Genomic DNA, 27,316 nt, shown 5'->3' on the forward strand with positions numbered 1-27,316 from the left:
CAGAGGACTCAGAGGAGCCTGATTAAAGTTTGGTCAAAGTAGACAGTCTTTGTCACTCTGCGGAGAATGACAAACAAGCAATATGGTGGACAGGGAATAGGAGGCTGGAATGAGCCACCTTAGGGGGAAGTGGATTCCAGATAGAGGGAGAATTGTGTGCAGATTATCTGTTTAGTAATTTAAAAGGGAATACCTTTCTCCCTTTAAAGTGTATTGTTATCCAATGTTGCTTTAAAACCATTTTCTTCCAACCATCAGAAATTCAGAAATGCACATTCCACACTCACAAAACAATAGACCCCTGGGATCAGGAGCCCACCTAGCCTGGGCCTGGGAGTTACTATTTCCCTGCTGGTGCTGAGGCTGCTGGGCTGGAAGAACCCCTGGGGCCATAATCCCTGCACAACATGATGCAGTCCCCATTTTAAAGCCTACCCTGGAGCCAACCAATCAGGTCTTACAAAGAGAATCCAGAGTCCCTTAAATTTGCTTCTGGATCTGAGGTTAACTCCAGAAGCATTTATAGATGCTGGAAAGATCCAGTTTACAGTAGGAAAAAGTCCAAATTACAGCAAGCACAGCAACAGTGAAATCATTCATTTGGGCAGCAATTTATACATTTAGGTTATTTCCTATTGTAGGTCATCCTTTTCTGGAATTCTTGGAGCCATGCCAGACAGAGATTACATATCCTTATCGTATAAAGAAAATGAGACCCACAGAAATTAAGCAAAATTTTTCAGGGCTAGCAAGTCAGATACATCACCTGACAGCACTTCCATCCGTTCAGTGCATTGGACCAATTGATCTGAGTTGTGTGTTGGTTGACTGTCCTGGGAGGAATATCAAGTCATGTAAAATCTAAATCCAAATCGTTATAATGATACTATCAAAACATGGGGGTGGGGAGCAAGGAAGAAGACCCAGATGAATTCTCTTATCCATTTCTAGGAGTTTAGAATTCTATAAAATCTAGAACATGAAAGGAAGAATTTATTTCCCTTTATCCATCCATCACTATATTCCTGCCCTTAATATTACTTAGTGCCTTTTCTGTGCTAAAAATCCAAAATGTAGAAGAGAAAAAAAATGGGTGCCCCACAGGAGGTCTAATCTAGTTTGCTGGGTCAGCATCATCAAACTGACTGCCTCATTACTAATTCATAACAGAAAATTATTTGAAAATTGTACTTTCAAGCATTACTATTTCTTCCATATGCCAGTTAGTGTTTGAAAAAAAAAAAAAAAACTTAAAAAGAAGTTTACTATAGCATCAAATAATTTCCAACTTTCTGAGTGCTAAATGAAGTAAAAATTGTGGTTAAATTAAACTCATCAGAGTTATTATGAAAGAAAAGTATTCTAATGAAATTATATGTCTTCGAATCTAAATATTTTCAGAGAATTATGTCTATAAAAAAGGAGCACCATTGTTTTAACAAATGAGCAAAAATATATCAAATATGAAATTCCTTATATTAGAAATGTCAGTTTTTGCAATTGACAAGCTCATCCAAATTTCAAATACCATATGATACATAGTTTCTATCCAGTTAAATACAATTCATTATCATGTGAATTTACTTATTGTCTTCTAATAAAATATTTAAAAGCTATTTTACATGTTGCTTTGCCAGTTTTATGCTACATATTGCAATCAAACAGAAGTGAATTCATTGATCAGATAATTAGTTTTATTTAAAAAAAAATTCTTTTTGGTGGTAGGGAACTTGCTCGTTCTCTGCCTCAACTAAATTACCATGTGCTAAGCTATGTTCTGTTCTTGGCTCAGGAGAGAGACAAGAGAGTAAGTTGATTTTGAAGAGGAAATGGGAAGCAGGAGGTGGTAAATTCTTCCCTTACCTTGTCCTGAAATCTGGAACAGGGAAAAGAATATGGACACTAACAATAACATCACTCCCTTCTATTGAGTGTTTCCTCTGTTCTAGGAACTGGGAGTAACTCTAGAAACAGGAGCTCATTGATCCTTTGCCACCACTTGGCAATGTGGAAATTATTTGCTTTGCATGTTTGTGGAAAATGAAGTTCAGAGAGGTCAAGATGACTGACGTCACACAGCTAGTCAGTGTTGGAGCCATATACAGACAGGCATGTATTGAATGCCACACGCAACAAGGGGTATGTCACTTTCACTGTTGAGCAGAAGATTTGAGCTCTGAGCAGTGTGAGGGGAGCATTGCCTCTGTGAGCCTGTGACAAATAGCCATGTAGTGGCAGTCAGTTAGTTGGTTAAAGTGACAAAGAACTATAAAATCATATTTAAAATGTATGGACACCTGGAATGAAGAAGGCCCTTTGGAGATCATAGCCTGTGATCATTAAAAAAAAATTATTAGTTGAGTTAGTCTGCAAGATAAAAATTCAATTCTCACTTCTAGGCCATTGGGACGTGACAGTTTCCTGACATTGACTTAAAACAAACACAATTTTAATTCCATAGGATGAAATATCAAATTTCTGTATGAAGCATAATACAAACAGCTATAAAATGCCTGATCAGTTTTTTTTTTTATATTTGATTTTCAACATTCACGTTGTAGAAACATGCAAACCCCAGCTGAAACAACGTGAGACCTTGTCCCATCTATCTTTGGACGTAGAACGCGGGTTAGGCAGTGGAAGGTCTGACTAGATCCCGTTGTCCAGCTCTGCCGCCAATGGCTGTTCAAAGTAAGAAGCCAAACCAATGAAGGGAGGAAATGTGCATCCCACCTTTACTGCCACTGTCTCAGATGAATCACTGATGATGAAGAATGACGTCGTTGTTGGTTCTTTAACCTAAGTTTAAAGGATAAACCCCTGGACTGAGGTGGAAAAAATGGGACCCGTTCCCATCCAGCTTTGATAACCACCTCCTGTGATGCTTGGGAGAGATGCTTAGCCTCTCATTCACCATCTCTGCCAGAAGGGCCCATACTTTGCCTTCTCACAGGAATGAGATCAGTTTTTCACGCCCAATACATGCTCTCCCACACAGCAAGAGCTCAAAAAAAAAAAAGCCTCACTGATTGAAGAAAAGAATTAGCGAATTAATTAATACGCACTTCTTATTTTTCAAAGCATTTGACATACATGGATGAGGTTTATGCTTACTAATTATCTGTATTAATAAAACTAAATTCAGCATTACTTGTCAGCACCAGAGGGACGGACTTACTTCACCATTGAAATACGCCTTTCAGTTGGCAGAGAACAGTGAGCTCTACTTAGAAACACAGTCACTCCAGAGACTTTCCGAGCCCTCTGATGACTTCCGCTCTATGTACTCAACCCACCTGTGTAGGGTGCTAGCAGGAAATCCCAGTTTCTGATGACCCACCTGACAGTGTCCCATCTGTCACACAAGCACCTCCAGTTTATAAGTCCAACATAAACTTAATTCAACTTTTTTCCCCACAAACTCATTTCTCCTTTTGGATTCATCACCACAGACACCAAGATCACAATTCACTCCATTTCTCAGATAAAGCAGCTGAAAATCATATTGGCATTCTCCAATCAGCCATCACATCTGGATAATCTGCCTTATTGATGTGCCATCATTCATTCAAGAAATATTGCTTGCACACGTATTGTGTTCCAGGCACCATGCAAAGAACTAGGCATACCTTAAGAAAACACGATGCCCGGTCCTTGGAGCTTATACTCTGCTGTGGCAGTCAGACACATACACACAGGAAAAGCCAGTAAGTAGACTAAATTCAAGGAGTTGCAGCTGATACAAAGGAAACCAACAAAGCATGGCCTACTTTGAATGGAAAGGGAGCCCGTTCTGTCTGTAGAGGAACTAACTGATGGATGGCCAGCATGGTTGGAGCACAGTGCACTGGAAGGAGAATGGGATGAGATAAAGTTGGACAGGTTAGCAGGGTCCTGGTCATGTACAACAACAAAGTAAGGGAGTTGGAATTTATTCAAGACTTTTGGAAGCCAGTTAAGAGGTTTTGGTTGTAGACTCATGTGATCTGAGTTGTGTGTTAGTATCTTTCTGGCTTCTTTGTGGAGAAGTTGGAAGTCAGAGAGCATGGCTATGGGTTTGTCTCAGTCCTTCCAAGTCAGAGGTGAGGATGGTCTAGACCAGGCTAATGGCAGTGCAGAAGTGGAGAAGCCTCGCCTCCTTCCCACCCCCTATTTACTGAATTATTTTAGGTCCTCATTATATGTTATCTAGCTTTCATAAAAACCCTCTTGGACTGCCCGTAGGTGATGTTCCCAATCTGTCCTCCATACTGCCTGCCACATAGGTTTGGCCACTCCTGTGCTCAGAGATCCCAATTCACCTCCTCCCTCCCACTCACCACCATTGTCCTACAGAGGCTCTCAAAAAGAGGTGAATTATACTCACAATCACCTAGGAAAAACTGAAAATATTTTGGACCAGGTCCTACCTGCTGTGTAGAGTGATACTCTCTGGGCACCATGAATGTGTATTTTTAGTAAGTTTCTCCAAGCCATGTAGATCGTCTGCTCTCTTTTCCTCCCCACCATCCCCAGGAACACTGGCATATAAGATATAATTTGGCTAAACACAAGATCTGTTCAGCACTGCTGCAGTTGGCCTACCCTCCTCACACACGGTCAACATCTCACCATCTCCTGTTGTATCTCTCATATATTTTGTTCCCTCAACCTTCAGGGAGAGAAAGTATCCTGTTGCACTGTCTGGGAAGGTGGGTGGGCACAGAGATCAATAGGTGATTACAAGACAACAGGATAAATACTTTGCAACAGGGTTGGGAAGACCAAAAGATATCAAGGAAGGTAGCAAGATTCTTTGTGCATCCTGAAGTCGATAGCGGGTCTACCAAATAAGATTTTAATGACTAAATGAATGAATGGATGAATGAATGGATGAATGAATGAATGATGATGAATGTAAACAAAAGCCACTACTCAAGGACAAGAAGAACAGAGAAGTGTTCCTTCTTTAGCTGAATGGATGTCATAAAGCAGTAATTACTCTATATCGAAATAAGGAAGAACCACTTAAACGAAGATTGCTTTTAAGGCAATATGTTCCAAATGAAAGAGGACTCCACTAGTCGGGAAAGACATTTTATTTCCAAGCTTCTAAGAGAGTTCTACAAACAATAGAGGCTTAAAGTAAAAAAGAAGATAAAAAGGAAAAAAAAGAAAACAAGTATTTTAACTATTAAAAATTAGACAGCCTTTTTTTTAAAACTTAAACATAAAAATGTAAAAATGTAGTTGTCAAATCTAATCTAAATACATTCCTAGACAAAAAGGATTTTGTCTTTTACTTACAGCTATGTTCTTGTTTAAGTGCTATTCATATTCCTTTAGAATTATTTCTTTATTTCAAATTCAATTGGAGATCTGTGCAAATCTAGCAAAATATTCTTTGGATTACAAAAACTATATAAAAAATGAACAAAACCTGCAATTATGGAAGTATTGAGAATGTGCAATCCTTCATTGAAATGAAAGATTCCAAAGTGACATTGTCCACAGAATTTATTCCACTGAAGGGTTGAGACAATTTGACTTAAATGCAAAGGAAAATGAAAGTGAGCACTTCATAAAAACATTTTTCTTTTTATGCATTTTGACTGAGTCATAAAAATAGGATGTAGCAGGATATCAAGAAATGCTTGAAACAAACTTTCACAATAAAGTAAAAATAAAAAAGAGATAAATCTAAAATTTGTCTGCAATCCAGGAGAAAGTATGTGCCCTGTGTCTAGGGGGAAAGAGGGAAAACACTTGTAGCATGACTTTGTGTGATCTTTCCCCGAGTATTGCTACATTTTGACCTTTGGCCCAAAGGAACAGGTGAAATGCCCTTCATGGAAGTCCCAATCCCCAGGCAGCTAGATGGGACTTCCAGAGACAATAGGCATACTGGAAGTGACCCTCAGAATCCACCATGGTCCCTGCCCTCATTCTGAGCTTATTGCCCAAAGCATATTTTAAAACTGAGTTTTGGAAATGAATTGCTCTTTCTTTTATCAAAATTTAAAATTCCACATTTTATGAGGAGTTATAATCACAGGAGGATAAAATAAGCAGTTTCAAATGTCAGAGTCATTACAATAGCCTGGCAAAATCAAAGTAGGGAAAAACAGAGTAACACCGGATGTCTGATAACTACACGTGGCAAATTTATATTTTTGACTTCCTCACTCCCTCAACCCCCAAATGTTCAGTATGGGGCAGAAAACCCACATCTTGGAAGTTTCGAGCTCCGATCCTTTCATTCCCTCATGGATTCATCTCTCATAGCCACTGAATTACTGATAGGCAAGAAAAACGCCTATTATATATCAAGTATTGCAAAATCAGAGACTGACCTAGATCTTTAGCATCCTTCTTTTTCAGAAGATGTACGCAGAGGGAAGCCAGGACACTAACACTGAGAATGTACAAGAAAGCTTTACATGGCGTTACAGAATCTTGTCTGAAAAAAACATTTGCAAAACAGATTTGATTTCAAATAAACAATGAAAGCAGCACGCAACAGCTCATAAATAGGGTTATGAAAAGATCACAATTATCTTAAATGAGAAATATAAATGAGTCATTAGAAATACTTAATTTTTTTCAATGTTAAGAATGAAACCCAGAATTAAAAAAGAATCTGTTTTTATTTCAAAGGTTGCTTCTTATATTGAAGCTCATATTAAAGCAACAGTACAATGTTCATAAAATATAAGTGTGATGCCGTAACATTTCTTACATGTCAGAATACTGATATTTGTATGTATACTAAAATAAGAACTTTAAAATTGTACAAATAGATACATTAAAAATGGCATAGAAATAGGGAACCTCTCACCAAAACAAGACAGTTATATCTGGCACGTATTAGTTTAAGATGAAAGTAGAAGCAAAAAGATTTACAAGAATCAGCAGTAACAAGATTGATGCTCAAGAGACATAATTGTACATTGTATTGTACATACATTGTATGGGTTTAAGCTGGCTGAATATTATATATTTCAAGTTTAAAAATGCACTACATATAGAGTGTCCATAGTTTAAGGCGAAATTACAGCTCAGAACTGTTGTCCTTTCTAATTTTGTGGAAGCTTCTTTGACAAATAAAAAAAAGAAGAAAGAAAGACTTAGATGTTCATAACACATAAACAATTTCCCTTCATTGTAAGTTCACCATTAGACTTCTCCTTCACTTAAATATTTTGTACGCCAAGTGGTTTTTCTCTAGAGAAGTTGATAAACAACTTCAATATTTGCCTTTTTTTGAGAAAAGGTACTTCACAGTATTTACCACTTTGATGTCCTTGCAGTTTTATTAAACGTATCCTCTCTGTAAAACTTTGCTTGTTTTAAATGAGCCTTTCCTTGATTTAAAAAAATACCTGTTTACATATCTTCTAGATTCTTCAGAACGCCAGACACAGTTCTTAAGGCCAAATTTGTATCGTTATTGTTAAGAGTCGTCATCAAAAGTGTCTTTGGAACCGTACAAGTCTGCTAGTTTCTTAAAACGAGGTCCCCAGTTCTGTAGGTAGTCATAGTCCAAGTCTGAATCTGTGGTAGCAGACTCTAGGGAGCTCAGGGACCCAGCCACCGAGCCCCTGCCTTCGTAACCATAGATTTGGATGGAATCATAAGGAGGAGCAGTTGGGTCATTATCTGCCTCCTGTATTCTCGTGTTGATGAAGTCATCGACGTCCACACTGTTGGGTGCTGGCCGGAGCCCAGGTCTAGGCATGTACTGATACTCAGGTTTTATGTCTTTGCGAGGGATAAATCCATTGATCCCGTCTGGATTCTGGAGGGTGGCAATATCAAAGGCTTCTGTATCTTCTTCCCCGCCCCCTTCGTCATCGTAGGTAATGATGTTCTCACGGACATCTTCTTCCTCAAAGACGATCAGCGGTTCTTTCTTTTGCCTTCTCAGGGTCACAAACAACACTACGATGACTGCAAGGAAAGCACAAGAAAGTGAGCACAGGTTAAGGCCAGTATTCCTGGAGCTTTCTCCCTGAGGAGAACTCTGCTTACTGCAAGGCATGATGTGCTCATGCTCAGAATAGGAACCAGTCTATGAGTCAACGAAACGAGAGTTTTACCTGGAATCCCCAAAGATGAGTAAAAACACCCTCCACCTGGCTCTTCCTCTGCAAAACGCTGCCAGAAAAATATGATATCCAAACAAGCCGACAAGTTGGAACTATTTTGAGCTTTTTAAAAATGAATCTGACATTATTTGGAAGTCATATTTCTAAGAATTAGGAAGATTCTAAATAGAGTGGTCTGCAGCTTCTTAAAACTGCCTTATGTTGGTTTCTTTTTCCAAAGGAAGACAGCTATCTCTCCAAAGCTTATGAATGAGGATGTTGTGAGACCTCAGGTCCTACCTTTCTATAGGAGGTGATGCTTGTTCCTGCCCAGAGGGCTGGGGGTTGGGGGGCGCGGGAGGAGCAGTGATCCTACTCTACCTTAATAAGAAATCTTATCATAAATGTGGTTGGATTCTCTTCAAACCACTGTAGAGAAGAGGGGAAGTTTATAATAACCCCTAGGAGACAAATCTCCTCTATTTATTTAAACATAGGAAGGTAGCATCAGCTGAACCCCAGAGGAAGCAGCTCTAGTTCCTCCTGAGAGAGGCGATTCCACTGCGCTCAGGCAACCTAGGATGAGTGGGCAGAACCACACTTGAAAGGAAAGGTGAGACATGGCTTAATTCTCCATGTTCCACCTCCACAAGAGGCTTCTACAATATTCCATGACAACACTCTTCCACACATGTGGCTAGACTAAAGAAAATGTGCCTGAATCTGGCAAGGGGTCTGAGAGCCCCTCTGGGTCCACCATCACTGGCAGCTGCAAGGATGAAGCTCCCTTTCTCCTCCAGGGCTGGACATAGCAACCGGTACCCAGAAAATTCTTAGGAACTCTTTGTTGACCTGAACTCACTGGCTCTTCCCTATGCACCTGGGCCCCCTCAACTCATTCAATGGAGAACCAAACATCATGGAACAAGCATAAAGTTGATGTCAGAAATCCTTGGGTTTGAAAGCTGATTTTTCTCCTACGTGATCTCTTCCTGAAGCCCAGCAGTGGTTAAGTGTTAATTAGCGTGTGCACACCGCTGTTCTTACAGAGATGAGATGTAAGTCTAGGAAAAGCCTCCTAAGGGTCCCCATAAGCTGAGGCTTGCACCCAGATATTACCTCTGCTAATCAGAGGAGTCAAGATCCAACTTGGCCAGGCCAACCTTCATCCAGTTCCTTGAGTCCTTCATACCATGTCTTTGGCCTCCTGATTATTCTTTCTGTCCCCAACACTTCTCTTTCCTCTTCTAAGGCAAACTGTTGCTCATATACCAGGCCTCTGCCTAGTTTCCTCTTCTGCAAAACCTTCTCAGATGTCCCCCGGCAGCACTCCCAGATAGCTGCTGCTATGTAGTCCTGCACTGTCGGCAATGTGCTCATCAGAACCTTCCCCCAACTCTGCTCTGAGTGCTTGTTAAGTTTTCCCCGTCTCTCCTGTACCATAACGTGCACCAGCGCAGGGCCCAACCCTGCCTTGTCTCCAGCTATATCCACAGGCTACGGCAGAGTTCTGGTGACCAGCCTGCGCTCCAGAAATATATGTTTCAAGGATGGGCATCTGGTTGCAAAACCCTTCCCGCAGGTGACAGCGGAGCCCCCTTACCCAGGAGAATGACGATGCAGGCAAGGATGGCAATCAGTGCCCCTGTACTCAGGCCGGCGTTCAGGATGTAGGCCTCGGCATTGCAGGAGAGCAGGGCACCGTGCACGTCGCACCCACACACCTTGATGGTGAGGGTGTTGGTGCTGCTCATGGGCGGGATTCCACCATCACTGATCACGATGGGCAGGAGGTACAGATCCTGCTTCTGCCGACTGAAGCCTCCACGCCGGGCGTACACCCCTGCGGTGTTGTCTGTTGGGAGAGCAGAGATATTTCCTCTCAGGGCAGGGCCACTGGAATCACAGCATGAATATTCATGCATTCGGCTTGGCAGAGGTCAGAGTGCTCTTTCTCATCACCAAGGTCAACAACCAGAATCTTTAATCTAGGTATCTACAGAGGCCACAGTCATCTGGCATTGCAGAATAGTGTCTCCATATTTTGGAACCAAACTTAGAAATTGGCTCTTTTTTATTTCGTAGCTACAAAGGCCCCCACTGGGAAGCTCACCACACTGCTTTCTGTTTGGATGTCCCCTTCATCAGATACCACAACAAATTGTGGGCTTGGACCACATAACCTATGTGAGTATGGCAGATAATTAAAGATATAAGTGGGTGTGAGAAAAAACAAACAGAGAAATCTTTTTCATATTTGTACTTTCCTACTTCATGACAAGCCTTTGGCCGGTTTCTGTGTGTGTGTTTAAACGATTTCCAGTGCACACTCAAACCTTGCCCAAACTGTAAATCCACTTGTGAGTCCTAAAGGAAAATATTATCTTTTTTTTAAAAACATTTTTTTAAAGATTTTATTTATTTATTCATGAGAGACAGAGAGAGAGAGAGAGGCAGAGAGAGAGAAAGGCAGAGGGAGAAGCAGGCTCCCAAGGAGCAGGGAGCCCGATGCGGGACCCGATCCCAGGACTCCAGGATCATGACCTGAGCCGAAGGCAGACGCTTAACCATCTGAGCCACCCAGGCGCCCAGGAAAATATTATCTTTAAAGAGAAAATATCTTATAAAACCACTAACAGGTTGATAGTTTCTTTGAAATTCAGGCACCATCCACCACCTGATTAAACATGTCATGCGTCCTGCTCAAAATAATTCCAAATCCTCTCTGTGGTCCACACAACACAGCCCACCTCTACACAGTGAACCACTAGATTTTCCCCTCATCTGAAGACTTTGCCTTCCAGGGTCACACCCCATCCATTCCACACGTCCCAGTTCAGTCTGACACGCGGAACTTTCTTCTGCTTCCCAAGCACACCACACTTCCCACATGCCTTTTTAGCCACTGCCCTAGGACCCCAGGAAGCTGTTCCTGGTGTCATGACAGGTGAACTCCTCAAGCCTCAAAACTGAACCCCAAAGTCATCACATTGGGGAGGCCTTTCTAGACCTCTCCCAACATCTGCCCTGTGACCCCAAGCACTTTATATTCTTACAGAAATTAATACCCCACTGCTGTGTCATTAATGTTGACATAACCACTTTGACCTCACCTGGAGTGTGAACTTCTGAGACTAGGGGATTCATCTCAGACTCTCCAGTGTTGCACACGTAATAGACATTCAATAAACATTTTTTGAACAAACGGCATAACGGTATTCTGGGAAAGATTTAATCAAAATTCCAGATGTTGGCTTCCATATATTTCTTAATCTTTTATCACCTAAGCCCCCAACTACTTCCTCATCATGTTTTCTGCATATCTGTACCAACCAACAATTTTTTTTCCACACTGTATGCTCTGGGGGAAAATTATAAAACAGGTGAAGTTTTTAGTATGTTCTATCAAATTACTCACACACACACACACACACACACAGATCCTCAGTATGGTTTGCCTCCGTTTGTGATTACAATCAGTAACTTATAGCAGTATGAATGTTATGACCAACATGATTGTCCAATAGCTAGCAGGTTTTGAATGGATTGACAGTACCCTGAATTAGCTCTTGTCATAGGAAGAAATATCTTAGAATCTCTTTTGAGGGATTAAATTGATATACTTTAGGTGAAAGGAAATGTAATGCATTTTCTGTGAGATAAAATCTATTAAATATAAAAGGTAGATTCAGTCTGATTTAGGGATGAGCAGATATTCTGATTATTGCAGAAGGTAAGGTGTGTGTATGCACTGGTTTTTGGCAAGCTGTATAATGACATTCTCTGCCCTTCGTTGCCAACATCTCAAACAAAACCAGGCTGAACACCTAGCTCTCATTTCTGTATTTTCTGAATATTGTATGACTAGTATAAATTGTTCTTATCACTGGAAAAAATTATATATACTATGGAAAATCATGAAAAAAGATAAATAAAATGGGCCAAATAGACTGTTAACTGAAAATTCAGTTTCCTGACTCTTCTCTCCTATTCCAGCCTATACCATTGTTCCATGCCTAAGGATTACAAAAAAAAAAAAAAGTACATATCTATAACAAATTATTTCAAAATGTTATTTTTCCCTTCTCATACATTTTTTTGAGTTCAAATAAGACTTTCACAAATTAAAAGTGACAATATCTACCCCGTTTTAATACTATGAAATGTCACAAGGCCACTATGAATAAAAGTGAAAATTAAAAATCAAAGAAGAAAAGCAAATTACTTAAATTGCTTGGTCAAATACACTTCTCTGATGTGAACAACATCCCCAATGGATCATTTATTTAGTTTATCTATTGGGTCACACCCTGTCACCCAGGGTGTTGGTTTGGAGGGCATGTAAACTGAGTGATTTGTTTTTGTAAACCTGTAGAAGGCATAATTTTAAACCTATTCTTCAATATGCCGTCCACAAAAAAACTGGACCTCCAGATCACAGCACGCCGGCTTACACGTGACAGCAGCTGAAATCAAACACTAATGGAAACATGGATCTGAGCAGGACACGAACCTGTGAATGTAGGATGTCTCATATTCTGAACAAGCAAGTCCCCTCAGACACATTCAAACTATTACATAAAAGCTCATCAAAGTACCCAGATGACTGAACCATTTACAGTCTCTGAGTGACAGACCTGTAGAATCTTGAGAACTTTTAAAAAAAGTTCCTCTAGCCAAACATGTTTCACATATGGATTTTAAGATGAGTTTAAAAGGTGGGAAAGAAATGGACTGAGTATCTCTTCTTGGGCATATACTAATTGCATGCTTTCAAGTGAATCATTTGTCTTGTCTAGAGCCTCATTTGTTCATCTTTTAAAATGAGGACACTGGTTGATCTCAAGTGCACCTCACAGGAATCAAATAACATAATAAAAGTCATGGTTCTCCCAGGGCTCAGGGAATACTTCTACCAGAAAATTTTACACCCATTACTGACATCCTCCAGGGCTGGTGAACTGGAGAAGGGTATACAGATGTGGTAGAAGAGAAACGTGACTAACCAGCCTGGCTTGGCACCTAGGTGGTTGATGTTGTTTGTATGAATAAAATATCTCCCCTCTAGATTCAAGTGGCTCCAGTACCAACAGGAGACTGAGATTTTTGGGGGGATGGCCATTTTGGAGAAGTCAGTGCTGCGTCCTGTGATGGTCTTTCTTGTGGTCCACTCTGATCACTGATCTACTAACGGAAAAAGCCACCACTATGGGCAGGAACTTCATTAAAAAAACAACTATAAAAACAAACAAACTAGCTGTAATAACAAAAACCGCTATTCTGGAAATCAATTTTGCATCCTAAGTTTGACTACAGATTTTCTTTCATCCAAATTAGCAACCACTGCCTATCTGTTTTTGAGAGGGTCCCCTCACTTTGGACATATACATTCCTCGGTTTAGGGCAGCCTTTGGATAAAAGAGGTTCCATGAGGACACATTTTCAGGGAAGTGTCAAACTGGTCCCATGGTTCATAAGATGAGGCAGAACAAGGCAAATGTTCTCAATCTTTAAATTTCCGTCAGGAGATTTTGCAGATCCTTCTCCTTTATAAAGAGTCCAAAGGGCAAATCTCTCAGTATTTGGGGTCAAACAGGCCTGGGTTTGAATCTTGAATTGTCTACATATCAATTGCTAGACTTTAGTCATATTAAGTAAATGTCCTGTTTCTCTAGTCTCACCCAGGAAACTAATAATTTTAAATGGTAAAATGATTTCATTTATAAAGGTACTCAGCACAGCGACAGACTGTTGGATATGCTCAGTAAATATTAATTCTTTCCTGGAAGCGATCCTATTTGAGCAATAAACTAATGAGGAAGAGAAACTTATTGGCAAAGAGAGGAAAGTGAATTCCTGGAAATGTCATCGCAGCTTGGAATGCAACTGGCTCACAGAAGGGCTCATCATCCAGAGGTAAGAACACAGTTCATGCTCTTCAGTCCTGGGCAACGTACTTCCCATGGTAAGAAAATGTTTTTCAAGCATCTCGCTTTTTCATCCTGACACCCAGTGTTCTCAACATCCTTGGCCACAGACACATAACGAGTTTCATTTTCCCCCCACTAAGGCAAAACCTTGCAAATGGAGTCATTAATTACTAGTATATGTCATGCACAAATTGTAGTATTTCTATTAATGGAAAATAAATTCAGATTTCAATTTTTTATGTCTACAACCTGGACTCCTAATCACATGCTGTTTTTACCTGCACACTTTGTCTTTACACTAACAAAATGTAAAGGTACCAGATAATGATGGTCTCCATGGTACCAGTTTGGGGATGCAAACATAGGGTTATGATGACGATGTAGCCCATTGGAGGTATACATATAACTGACATTAAAAGGGGAAATTATTATGGGTAACCAGTCCTCAATTGATAGACCACACTGGGTGCCATCTTCCCACACTGGAAGCAGTGTTTTTTGGCTGATACAAGATTTTGCAAAACACTGGAAGCAGTGTTTTTGTTTGTTTGTTTGTTTGTTTTTGCTGATACAAGATTTTGCAAAATGGGCAGCATATGGGCATAGACCCTGCATGTTAAAAATTTGGAAAAAGAGAAACCGCTACTGCAAAGGATTAATATGTTGTGGTCACACCATGACGTCAGGAGAAAGGCTTGACCTATGGTGAAGGAATCAGTCACCTCAGCAGCTTCACTAAAGCTCTGAAGATGCCCTTCCTTGGCCACATGTCCTTTTGTCATTGTTCAACCTGACCAGACAAGGGCCCCTCTCTGGAGACTGTTAAATATCTAGAGAATTAAAGCCAAACCTTGCTCTTATTTTGTTCATTTCTGACCCATGTCTACCTACTCTACCCTTACTGCTCACACCTGAGACAAAGTAGGTCTATCTATTGCTTAAATAGCTCCCACACACTTGAAGACAGTTAGTTATGCAGTCGCAAGCAGAATAATCATTATTTGATTACTTTCCTCTGGGCCCTCTCCATTTTCCCTAGAAATGTGGCAATAGCTCTATCAGGATAATGGAAAAAAAAAATATATGCATGCCTGTGAAATGTAAGTATTTATCCATAGATATAGTATGTGTGTCAGAAGTCTTAATGGAGTTTTAAGTTTTAATACTTTTAGAAGTATATATGCTATACAATTTCAAAAGACATCACTGGAAAGTTTAATTATTTTGATTTATTTTTTTTTAAGTAAACTCTACCCCCAATGTGGAACTTGAACTCACGACCCCAAGGTCAAGAGTCACATGCTCTAACAACTGAGACACCCAGGTACCCCTAGTTATTTAGATTTTTTTATACTCGTTTAGATTCGTCATTATCCAAAACTTAATTGAAATTTTTGATGCCATATTTGCCATCTTCAACCTGAGGGGCTGAAATAATAGAAATTTCAAATAAAACTTGAAAAGTTTGTTGCATTTATATTTTTGGTATTACTTATGCTCAAAGATGACCTTAATAGCTTGTGTATACATATTAACGAAGAAAATTGCCTGACCCAAGACTCCGATGGCTATAATGTCTTCCAACTGAATTAAGGAACTGCACACTAAGAGGAGATCATCACGATCTTTTAATTAACACCTTTGATACTGAGGGATTGGCAAAACATGAATTATAATAAATAACATTGTAAGAGTCTATATGTATGTGTGTATAAGACATCTAAGTGTGTGCCGTTGGTCGGTATTAATAGATTTTTCTTTGTTGTAATTTACAACTTCCCTTGAAATTAACATTTCCTCCATTTTTGTATGAGAATAATTTGCTCCTTGGTGACAGGGAGGGAAAAAGAAACATATTGCCCAAGTATTTCTTAGTTTAAGACAAGGAAAACTACGAAGGGATTCAGTGGGATATAAACATTTAGGGTCTTTTAGTGAGTTGAGAAATCCCAGAAGTTAGTTAAATCAGTGACCAGAGGAAACTCTGGAAGAATATGTCTGTTCCACCAAAATGACCTATCTTTTTTTGTTGTTGTTGGGGTGGGGAGGGAGTAAGCTCCCAGATAAGCTGTGTTGTAATGGACAAACTGCTGCAATGAAATTCAGGCAGAAAAGGAACATAATTATTTACACAGAGAAAATGGCAGCACATTAAAAGACATCTGCCATTTTGATCTGCCAATAGAGCATCTTCCATATTGAAGCAATTAAGAGGGAAAAAAAGTTCCATAGAAATCTATTTGGCTATCTTTAAATAATAAAAGTAAAAAACCAGAAGCATATTTGGACGCTATCTGATGTTGCTCATTAAAAAAAAAAAAAAATGTTCTAAGCTTAGGAAAAAAAAAAAGGCAGGGTGGGGGAGAAAAAAGATGTTTGCTAATTGGTCTAATCGGGGTGAATCTGTCTTGGCTATCCCTTTACTCAGCCAAATCTGATTTTCATGCACACTTTTTGTTGTTGTTTTGGTTTGTTTTTTTTAATTTTTTGAGCACTTCAAGCTTAACTTTGAATGCATCAGGTATCAGAGCTCATTTGATCTGCAACTTGGCTGATCTTAGATAATATACATGAAAAATAAGCACATTTCAAGGTCATCTCTTCCTGGATCCAAACCCTAGATGTCCAATTTAACTTTGTGGGATAATAAATAATGAATGGAAAGAAGAGGTGGGTTATGTGCTTTTGACTCCTCAGAACATTCCGACATTATAAGGTGGGTGTCTTTTTAAGCCTGAAGCTTATGTCATAACATAATCATTTTTCACCTAATAATAACGGATCCCTGAAATTTCTGAAGCACTTCACCTATTTCCCCAGCCATTCTTTCATTTTTTAAATAGATTTTATTTATTTATTTGATAGAGAGAGACACAGCAAGAGAGGGAGCACAAGCAGGGGGAGTGGGAGAGGGAGAAGCAGGCTTCCTGCCAAGCAAGGAGCCCGATGTGGGGCTCGATCCCAGGACCCCGAGATCATGACCTGAGCCGAAGGCAGACGCTTAACGACTGAGCCACCCAGGTGCCCCCATTTTTTCATTTTAATCCTTGCATTTGGTCAACCCACTATTTTAAGTGCTGGGACACTGCCCCCACGGAGCTCATGTTCTAGTGGGAGACAAACAGGGAATGAGTGTTTAGAATGCAAGATAAAGAAAAATAAGGAAAGGTATTGCAGTGTTCCTTCCTCAGAGGAGGAGACACTCAAGACGGGCTGGGGATACCCTGCAAAGAAACCTTTGCTTCAGTGACTTCATTTATGGCGAGACCTGAAAGAGGAAGAATAGGCAGAAGGAGTCCATTCCTGGCAGAGCAAAGTAAATGAGACAGATCATGTTCCCATGATTATGGAAGATGGAAAGAGGAGACTGTAACTGGGGAACTATGAAATTACCTGTTTTTTGATGGAAGTCACACTGACACAAAATATGGAAGAAACATCAAGGGTGAAGAAGGTCACTGAAATAGGGAAGCTGCTTCATAATGTTTAAAGGGCTGCTCTGTCAATTTGTTGACTTGAAAATCCTAAGTATTTTTGTTGTTGTTAAAATAGGAACTTATTGCAAGCTCCTAAAATGGTCCTCTGTTGCTCAAATGACGAAGCAATGTTTCTGTAGCTAAATAACCCCATGATCTGATAGGCCTCCAACTTGAATTGAGATGGCCTATCGGAGAGCATGCAACCCTGGGGTTCTTGGAACCTGGGGTGTATTCCAACTGTGCCCACCTTCCAGTGATTTGGTGCTTTTCTCTCTCAAAACAGCAGCTCAGTCTATGAGTTAGGATTGATGTAATAATTGACAATTTTTAAAAAATAAAACAGTAACAGGATTAATTATGTGTCAAATATTCATGTTAGGGCTGTTCTGAGATCGAGCCCCACATCAGACTCCCTGCTGGGCAGGAAGCCTGCTTCTCCCTCTCCCTCTGCTTGTGTTCTCTCTCTCGCTGTGTCTCTCTCTGTCAAATAAATAAAATCTTTTAAAAAAATTTAAAAAAATAAAACAAACAACCCCTTCTAGCGATAAAGAGTAAAGCCAAGCATTTAATTGCTAACCCTTGCTCTTCCTGTATATTTTATTAAATGATCACTGTTTGGAAGAAGAGGTTTAGAAATCAAAAATATGAGGTTCAATATTTGGATATATCAATTTAATTACTTTAACAAATCATTAGGTCAAAGGACAAAATCATACTTCCTCCTCTGGTTAGAATCCAAAAATTGTGATAAAAATTGAACATCCATTTTTTTTTTTTTTAAAGTAGGATCCATCCCCAATGTGGAGACCGATGTGGGGCTTGAACTCATGACCATGATATCAAGACCTGAGTGAGATCAAAAGTTGGACGCTTAAGCAACTGAGCCACTCAGGCTCCCCTGAACATCCATTCTTTTAATAAAATAATAATGGAAAGGAAATTTCCTAAAACATACACACCCCACAACACAACTCTTCACTAGTGGACATTTTTAAATGTGATTATATTTCACTTATCAAGTTGCCAATGATTTAAAAAGAGTAATAATATCTAGAGTTCGCTTGAATGTGAGGAAATGAGATACCATATAATACCATTTTACTCAAGGTATTATAAATATTTCTGGTAGTATACATATTTCTGATGGGCAGTTTGTCAATTAAGTATCAAAGGCTTTTCATCCAGTAATTCTACTCTAGAAATTTATCCTAAAATACTAATTAGATATTTGGCAAAGGTGTAGAAACAATGTACTTACATAATGGTCAACTGAGATCAGACACCTATACAGGGGAAGTTAGGAAGATATTCAGAAGGAAATGTTGACAAAAGCATATTGATGCTGATAAGTGTGTATCAGATATTATTAGGTAGGAAAAAAGTGGACATGAATTTTATGATTGCCTTTTTTAGAGATCACATATATATATATATATATATATGCATGCCAAGAAAAAGTCTGGACAGAGATAAGAACTAGCAGTGATTATTTCTGAACAACATATTATCAAGTTATTTTATTATTGATAATAATATTTCTGCTTCTCTGTATTTTCTAACTTTCCTACAGAGAATATGTGTTAATTATGTAGTAGGAGAAAATCATAAAACTCTGAAAATATATGTTACTACAATTATTATGGCTGTGATTTAAATTGAACCTGAAGTGCAATGTGTCCCCTGTTCACTTTCCCCTGGAACCTTAGAGAAATATTGAATTTTAGGTTTTTCCTCTTCTGAAGATTGTTATTATTTGACTACAGGGTAAACAAAGATTTTTTTTAAAGCATTAAGTAGAAAAGACATGAACTTTATACTCATAGTATAGTGTGTACACCCAATGGAACCCTCCAAGTCCCCAAGCTTGTTCGTTATTTCACTGATGGGCCGTGTGACCTTGGGCAAGTCTCAAGCTCCTGATGTCTCATATTCTTTCTTTATCCAGAAAATGAGGATAAAAATATTCATGCTGAACCTCATGGAGCTATCTGAGGAATGAAGTGAAACACTGGCCACGACAAAGCTTTATAAATTAATGAGGAGCTAGCTATATGGGAAGGGTTATTCTCAGCATTTTTTTCTTTGCCCTTTTCTCATCCATTACACATTTCTTGTGTTTTTAGAGATGCCATAAGGCTGATATTTTCAAAGTAAATGCATTTCAAAACCAGGGCAGGTCAGCTCTGGTGCCCAAATGGTGCCCAAACAGCACCATTCTTGATATTAACAGCCCGAGATGGACTCACCGGCTGCCTGCTGAGTCATCTGTGAAGCTGGGCTACAGAATGGAATAAAGGAAAATGAAATAGAAGGCTTGGGTTTATTAAGATGGCTTTCCTCCTCATATTTCTAAAGAACCATAATGCTTATGCCGAGTTTAGGCAAACACAATCCTGATTATTTACATGGCATAATGGAAGTAAACACTCAAGGAGAAAGAAACCTGATGCTTTTACTCAGCGTGATATAAACCATTATCTCATGTTTTCTATGGAAAACAGTCTCAGCCGAGAAATTTGGTAACTCAGTAGGCTATTAATAGGATGTGGAATGTGATTACTCCTTTTGGATTACTTCAATATGTAATTACTTCTAGGAGCTAGCTGAAAGAGACTCTATTAAATGATAATTATAGGACTGTATTTGCTTTAAGGTTTTGTAATAGCTCTAAACATGGGAGTTTTCATTAACTGTTTGCCATAGTTAATAAAGTCATTTATCTTAAAAAGGAGCAATTCCCTGCAAAAGTGGTGGCTCCGCATAGGATTAGACTCTTAGAGGGAAGGGCAGGGGAGACAGACTGCGTACTGGGCGGGCTCATCCATGGTAATAGAATCTCTTTGAAAATACTGATGGCATACCCGAAGTGTTGTGACAAAGTAAAATACTTACAACTCCCTAGAGAACAATATGTCTTCATATAATGTTCTCAGAGGGTTAACAGCAACTAAATATTATCACACACATAAAAACAAAGAAGACACGGCAGGTGATAGAGGCGAAGTTGGCACAGTGAGAAAAACCTAGAAACACCTGCTGTGTCAGGTGTTTCTGACCTGCCGACCACAAGTATTTGAGTCAACAGATCATAAAAGAGGGGGTGGCATAAGACGTATGTGAGAACAGCAGTGTTTTCCAGACAAATGAGTCAATCACCTCGCTATTGATAAAACTAAATGTATACTGAAATATTTCTTAAGAAGTATCGTCATCATAAAACTGACAAAAGCCTAGGTTTATGTCAGCGTAGCAATCTATCAACCTAGGGTGGGATCCCAGAAGAGTTTGGGCATTAAGAAAAATCTAAGAGTGGAGGCAGGGATTCTCATGCACTCAAAGTGTACACATATCTTAGAAAGTATTATGAAAACATTGTGTGTGCTACCTTCTTCAGTTCAGCTCTGGAAACACTTATTAAATGGCCACTACGTGTAAGGGTCTCCCTGCTTTGGAGAAACGTACATTTACGAAAGGAAATTCCTATATCATACACATGTAACACTAGAGGTACGTGAGCTCCCAGTTGAGAACTACTCATCTATCTCAGTGCTGGGTAGAGTTATCTCTTAAAGGTGCTTAAGGCACTCACAGGTGCCCATCAACCAAAGCCAACAAGTAAAAGAAAAATCCTAGACAAAATAGAAAATTAAAGCCTCCAAGTACTGTTTCTATTTCAAAATGATAGGAATCACTGACAAAGTGAAGGACAGGTTGTTTTATAGGGTTCCTTGAAAACACAGGTCTCTCGTATAACTACCTTCATACCCAGGCTCTCAAGAGCGCAACCCCTACAGAGAGCAAGGCATCGGGAAGAAAAATCTGTCGTGGCATCTAGGACATTTTATCCCACAGTCTCATTTGATATGCGCTTAATTTATTTCTTTTAAGATTTTATTTATTTATTTGAGAAAGAGAGAGAGAGGGAGAGAGCAAGCAGGAGAGTGGCAGAGGGAGAGGGAGAAGCAGACTCCCCACTGAGCAGGGAGCCCGATACAGGGCTCGATCCCAGGACCCTGGGATCATAACCAGAGCTGAAGGCAGATGCTTAACCAACTGAGCCACCTGGGCGGTCCTTGATATGTGCTTGATTTAAAAAAAGCCATAATTAAATGCTCAAATGAGTTTCAGAAATAATAATAAAGTATGTTAGATCCTATCCCCTCAAATCCAAGCAGCATGGGGAATTTCCTTACTTTAATATTAATCAACCCAGTAGAGCCACTGGTTAGGGCTGTAACCTCTAGCCTCTGAGAGACTGGGTTTAAAACCTAGGTCTAACTCCTAGGTGGCTGATTGACTCTGAACAAGTCACTTGATGGTTTTCTGCCTCCTTTTCCTCACCCTCACATGGGAAGGCTAATAATCATCCTGACCGATGGTGTGTTGAGAGAATGAAATTAGAGAGTGTAAGGAGGGTCTGGGTATGGTGTCTGGAGCATAGCTGCTGGAATTTATGATACTGATAACAGCGATAACAGAGATGGGAAAAGTGATAATACTTATTAGGTTAACTTAAGCTCCTCTAAGCCTGATCTCAGTCACTGGGAAAGCAATCAATCTATAACCTAGTGCACAGCAAGTGTGTGGCTAATGAAAGCCTGTATACTCAGGAGGACCACCTTTTATTCCTATGTCAAATGATGGCATCCATCTTCCCATTTCCACAGACCTGCATTGTCACCAGCTTATAGGAACAGCTGCAGACCAAAATAGCCTGGCCACAAGTCAGGAAACTTATTTTTTGATCCTGGCTCGCTACCAACTTTGTCAAGGGACTCTTTCACTTTGGTCCTATACAACAAGAACAACTATTTCAAATAATTCGTGAGTCTAGAACCTCTCTGATGAAATGAGAAGCAGGAATGATAGTAAATTCTGCCATGTTTACGGTTGCCAAACGATGCTTTGTTCATGCCCTTTAGGCAGTAATTCTGCAACCACCTTTAGGTTTCAAGCTCTATACCCAACCACACTGAATTAAAACCATGCTTGGAAGGGAAGGCCGGCTGAAAGATTACATTGCCTTACAAAGTTGAATTAATCTCTTTTAATGCTTTACTTGATATCAATATTCATAGAGCCATGCTTCCCCCCAAGGGTTTATCAGTCTCTTAAAAAAAGATAAATGAAGTTGTTTGCATATTGACCCTGTAAGCTTCCCCACTTGGTTTTCCCACTGCTTCATGAATATCAAAGCCAACAAAAAGAGTGAAATAAAATTAGACTCACTTATTCATATGCACCAAATGAGCCCACGTGTCTCAAAAATAAGGGTGGCATTATTATTTCTTGTTTGTTCTTCAACAGAGAGGCATTATTAAGATTAGGGGAAACACTTATGGTCTGCAATATAAAAGACATTCATTCTCCATTTCTACTTCTCTGAATGCCCAGGAACCTTGGTACGAACCTCTGTTGTCTCTGACTGTGAAATTTGGATTGTGAATGATTTCAGGGGGTAGACTGAAGATAAATCTTGGTCCATTGGCTGTGTCATCCTTGTCATCTGCACTAACTGTAACAATTGGCTGAAAGAGAAAGGTGGTCCATAAATAAATCATGCTGACATTGACACATCATTTATTCAAAAATTCCTGGCTGGCTAAGAAGCCTGGGTTTAACAAGAGAACATAGCTACAGAGCTAAAGAAGGGCTCTGAAGCCCTCTTGGGCGGTGGGAAGTAACTTTTGGTGAAGCTCTCAAGACCAAACTCTGTTTCCAAATTTATTTCATTTATAGCCAGGGAAGAGGACGGCATCATTACCTGGTTAGAAAGTGGCTTGGTCTGATCACTCTCACAGATGAAGCCTTCGTAAGGGGCGGCGAATTTGGGAGCATTATCATTGACATCAAGAACCCTAATGGCCACTGGGACTTTGGCTTCCTGATGCCGGTTGTCTGAAAGAAGAGAATTCAGACAATAAATACAAGCCCTCCATGATATTCCAGTGTGTGAGCAAGTTTGAGAACCACTGGTCTATAGGTAAGTAAGCACCTACAAATCTTGGCTCTAAGGGTTCTGCTGCTCTGGGTTTAAACAATCCTGAGTGGCATGATAAAGTGGGGAATCCTTCAGTGATGGCTATGGGTTCCAAGTGGCTCAGGGCTATCAGCTCACTTGCCAAGACTATACCCAGTTCTGCGAAAAAAATAAAAAATAAAATGAAAATATCTCTATGTGTTTATATGTCATCTTCAATAGATGACCAATAATAAATTTTAAAGTTTGAAAACATATGCTTAAGACTAAAAATATATATCTCAGCTGTCTGTCATTTTCCAGAATATATATAGAGTCTGATGGAATCAAATTTGGTAAAGTAGAATCAAAACCCTTAGGAGAATACTTACGGATTTCTGCTGCAAAAACGGATATGTTGAGCCAGGCGGTTTCCTCTCTGTCCAAAGGTTTTGTGGTTTTAATAAAACCGTCCTCTGGATTAATAGTGAAAAACCTGTCGAGGTCAGTATGACGATCAATGGAATACCTAAGCAGAATGCAAATGAGGCAATTAGAGACATTCCGAGCAGCTTAATATTTGAATATTTTCTCCATGCTATATTTAAAACAACTTTTTCAATGAATTACTTGAGCTAGGTTTCCTTTTTAATCAAATTTACTTTTTAAATTTCATACATGAATCTTTTATAGAAATCATTTTGCCACATTGGAATTCTTTATTCAGTACAATGAATGAAAGAGCTGTTTAGCATATATTTGATTGAGAAGCATAATGACATGTTGCATATTTCTTCATATTTACTACAATCACCCACTATCTGAATATTTATGAAACTGCATTTTGGAAGTGGGATTGCCTTGCTCCCAAACTACTCAGAAAAGTCACAAATGTATCAAACCTTTATTAGATTTTTGCAATATTAAATATTAAATAGTTTTAAGTTTATCTAAATTTATCATCAAGGATCATTTATGGTCCTACAAATCAGTTTTCTCCTTATTTAAAGAAAAATGCTAACTCTATTTTGAATGAATTTATTTAGTTTATTTATTTGGTTTTAGGGGTTCCCAGGGAGTTTGGTTCTGAATTCATGGTGAAATATGCAAAGCAGGCTTAGTCCTTCATTTGTAGAGCATTCTCCCCACACTTTCATGATGGGCTGTGCCTAATAGCACAGCTGGAAGGTTTTAGCTACTCCTGTCCCCTAGAAAATTTGCTTTTTACTAACAAAAGACAAAATAATTTCCAGAATATTACTGGATCGTATTTATGGCAAAGGGAAGAGGGAGATGGAACAAGAAGAATGGCCTACATTGAGGTGTGGTAAGGTAAAATATCTTGCCCAGGGTACCTGGAGTTGTAAGTACCAGAGTGCTGGCTTTAATAAGTCTGGTGAATTCTAAAGCCCCTTCCCTTTACACTCTGCCATACTGTCTCCAAAATGCAGAGCAAAAGTGGTTAGATTAACTCTGGGAGTTATACTGGGCTTCGTAACTGGGTTGTTTCCTGCTCTTGGACGGCTTGGCTGTGCTTTCCTAAAGTTTACAGAATACATATGTCTGAAGGCGTTCACTGAGGGTCATCAAAGCCAAGATATATTAAAGGTGGCAAAGACCATGGATGTCAGAGAATTTAATCTCTTCAGTTTACGAATGATGGGATTTGCAAATGGCTGATTATCTAGTTTCTGGGGGGCCCAACATTAGAACACAGATCTTCCAATTCTAGATCATGTTGTTTCCACAGAGGTCCCCCACGTGGAGCTGCACTTCACAGTATAAAAGACAAGAGCTCATCCACGATATCATTTGACTTTGAAGCTCCCTGTGGGAATGGAATGATGAATCCCCTGCCCCAGTCAGGAAACTGAAGATAAACCATTTACACCTCGTAACTGTCAGGAGAGGCTCAGGAACATAGCTTTCAGCAGATAGCCCTCTGCGAAAAGGAGGCAAAAATAATAGAATTTCTTTTTCCCCTGCCACCAGGGAGTTTACTATCTAGTTGACATGACAAGACACACTCACAGGGAGAAAGATAATTAACAATGCAAAGTGTTATTCTCTAGAAGCGAAGGGCATGAATTTCGGTTTTGTAAAGTCCCAGATACAAGTTCATGCTCCAGTACATATAAGCTCGGTGATATTGGAAAAGCCACTTAAGTTCTTTGAATCTCAGCTGACTTATCTCTTAAACAGGACTATGAACAGTACCTAGCTTTTAGCTCATCTGTAAGAATTACAGAATTACATGAAATGATGATACATGGTAAGGTATATAACCTAGCACCTCACATACTGTAAACAGTACAACAAGTCTTAGTTGCTCTTCTTTTTCTTGTGACCGCTGTCACACACTGTGGACAGACCGTGGAAGTTCTCAAATGTCAGTCTACAGAGTGTGACCTTCATCCTACAGCCAGTGAAAAATCATAGAAGGCTTTTGATCAGAGGAACAAATGAATGGAATCAGCCATGGGGATGATTAATAAGATAGGATGGGCAAGATGGTCTAAGCAAGAGAGAGAGAGTAGAGGAAAGGCAGAGTCATGGTTAGGCTCTGAATGAGGTGGCAGGGTACAGGAGCTGGTACAGGAGTGAGGGCAGGGACAGAAGACTGCGTGATGAAGAGAACACCAATAGGAGGCTGGGAGAGTCCTAGAGAGTACCTCGCCTGAGTGTCAGAGAAGGAGACATTGAGAAACATAAAAACAAAGGCAGCTTAGCAAGAAGGAGAGTTCAGAATTCCACTAGGGATATGCTGCCACGCTGAGAGAGTAACAGGTCAGCTCTACCTCAGGTTTCACAGAATCAAGGTGGAGTCAGGTTTATTTCTTTTTAAGGGTGTCACAATAAGTATGAGCTCAAAAATAAGTTTTGAAAAAAAAATGAGTGAGCCAGTGAAGGAAAAAAGCAAGCGTGTGAAAATTCACAGTAGACCGCAGGATAGGTACAGGGTGGAATTAGAGAGAAAGATCAGCCCTGAGGCAGAGAATCTGGAGCGTTAACTCAATTCAGTCACGCATGGGTAGGAATGCTGTAGATGAGGGGACACAGAGAGAGGTCCAAGTCAAAAGGATGCGTCTCAGGGAGCCCTCACTGCCTAGACAGGGATCAAAGACTAGTGAAGACCCCAGGATGGTGCTGTCTCAGGCATGAACAGATTACTGCCAAGGAACCTAAGAAGAGAGAATATCTCCAAAAGCCACCAGTTAACACAAGTATATCTCATGCTACAGAGTCTGAGAAGAAAGATCTGCAAAATTTCCACATAGCTAAGAGTTTGGTTGACACTATAGTGTCCTGCCCACATGTCCAAGGACATGAATTCCTGTACAGGGGAAGATAAACAATCAGGAAATTAGTGCAGACAACAGGACAGGAGACAAACCACATAAAAAGACTTGAGTGTTCTATGATTTGTTTGAGGAACAGGCTGAGTGGATAAAGAGCGGGGTTCAAGGGCGGTACTGAGCATCTTTGGATAATTATAGACACGGAAATTGCCTACATGCACAGAACAGCTACCACTGAGAACATGACCCAAATTACCAATCGCAGATGTGGGTCCTGGAGACAAGAAGTACAGAGGAAATGAGCAGTGGTTTCAAGTGTCTTCATGTCATCACTCGTCCAGTGCGTTGCTAATGCACCTCAATATTCTAAGGCCAAAACTAACTCATTTAAAATCCATGCCACGGACATCTTTGAGTAGTTTAAAGGTGTTGTTACGCCAATCCTCAGTCATTATGTAATATTTCTTCCTTCCTAGAGAGAACACGGTACTCAAAACTTCTTGGGAAATTTTTTTTATTGGTGGCTGTTTGGCTAGAGTAAGAAGCTCAAAATGGACTGAAGGCAGATCTGCACTGAAGCCCC

General features: G+C 39.7%; 1 protein-coding gene across 2 annotated transcripts in view; it reads right to left on the bottom strand.

The window, feature by feature from the left end:
* Positions 1–7,193: 7,193 nt before the first annotated feature.
* Positions 7,194–27,316, bottom strand: part of CDH11 (cadherin 11) — a 41,826-nt gene continuing 21,703 nt past the window's right edge. For both annotated transcript variants that reach the window (XM_028094787.2, XM_088027126.1), the window contains 5 exons: positions 23,827–23,963; positions 23,240–23,373; positions 22,886–23,003; positions 9,670–9,921; positions 7,194–7,929 (listed from right to left, as the gene is read on the bottom strand). In XM_028094787.2, the coding sequence (XP_027950588.2) occupies positions 7,433–7,929; positions 9,670–9,921; positions 22,886–23,003; positions 23,240–23,373; positions 23,827–23,963 (1,138 nt within the window). In that variant the 3' untranslated portion in view covers positions 7,194–7,432. The remainder of the gene's footprint in view (positions 7,930–9,669; positions 9,922–22,885; positions 23,004–23,239; positions 23,374–23,826; positions 23,964–27,316) is intronic.

This window comes from Eumetopias jubatus, unplaced genomic scaffold, assembly GCF_037043125.1.
Source record: "Eumetopias jubatus isolate StellerSeaLion01/CBP00866 unplaced genomic scaffold, mEumJub1_p1.0 scaffold_10, whole genome shotgun sequence".
NCBI classification, from domain to species: Eukaryota; Metazoa; Chordata; class Mammalia; order Carnivora; family Otariidae; genus Eumetopias; species Eumetopias jubatus.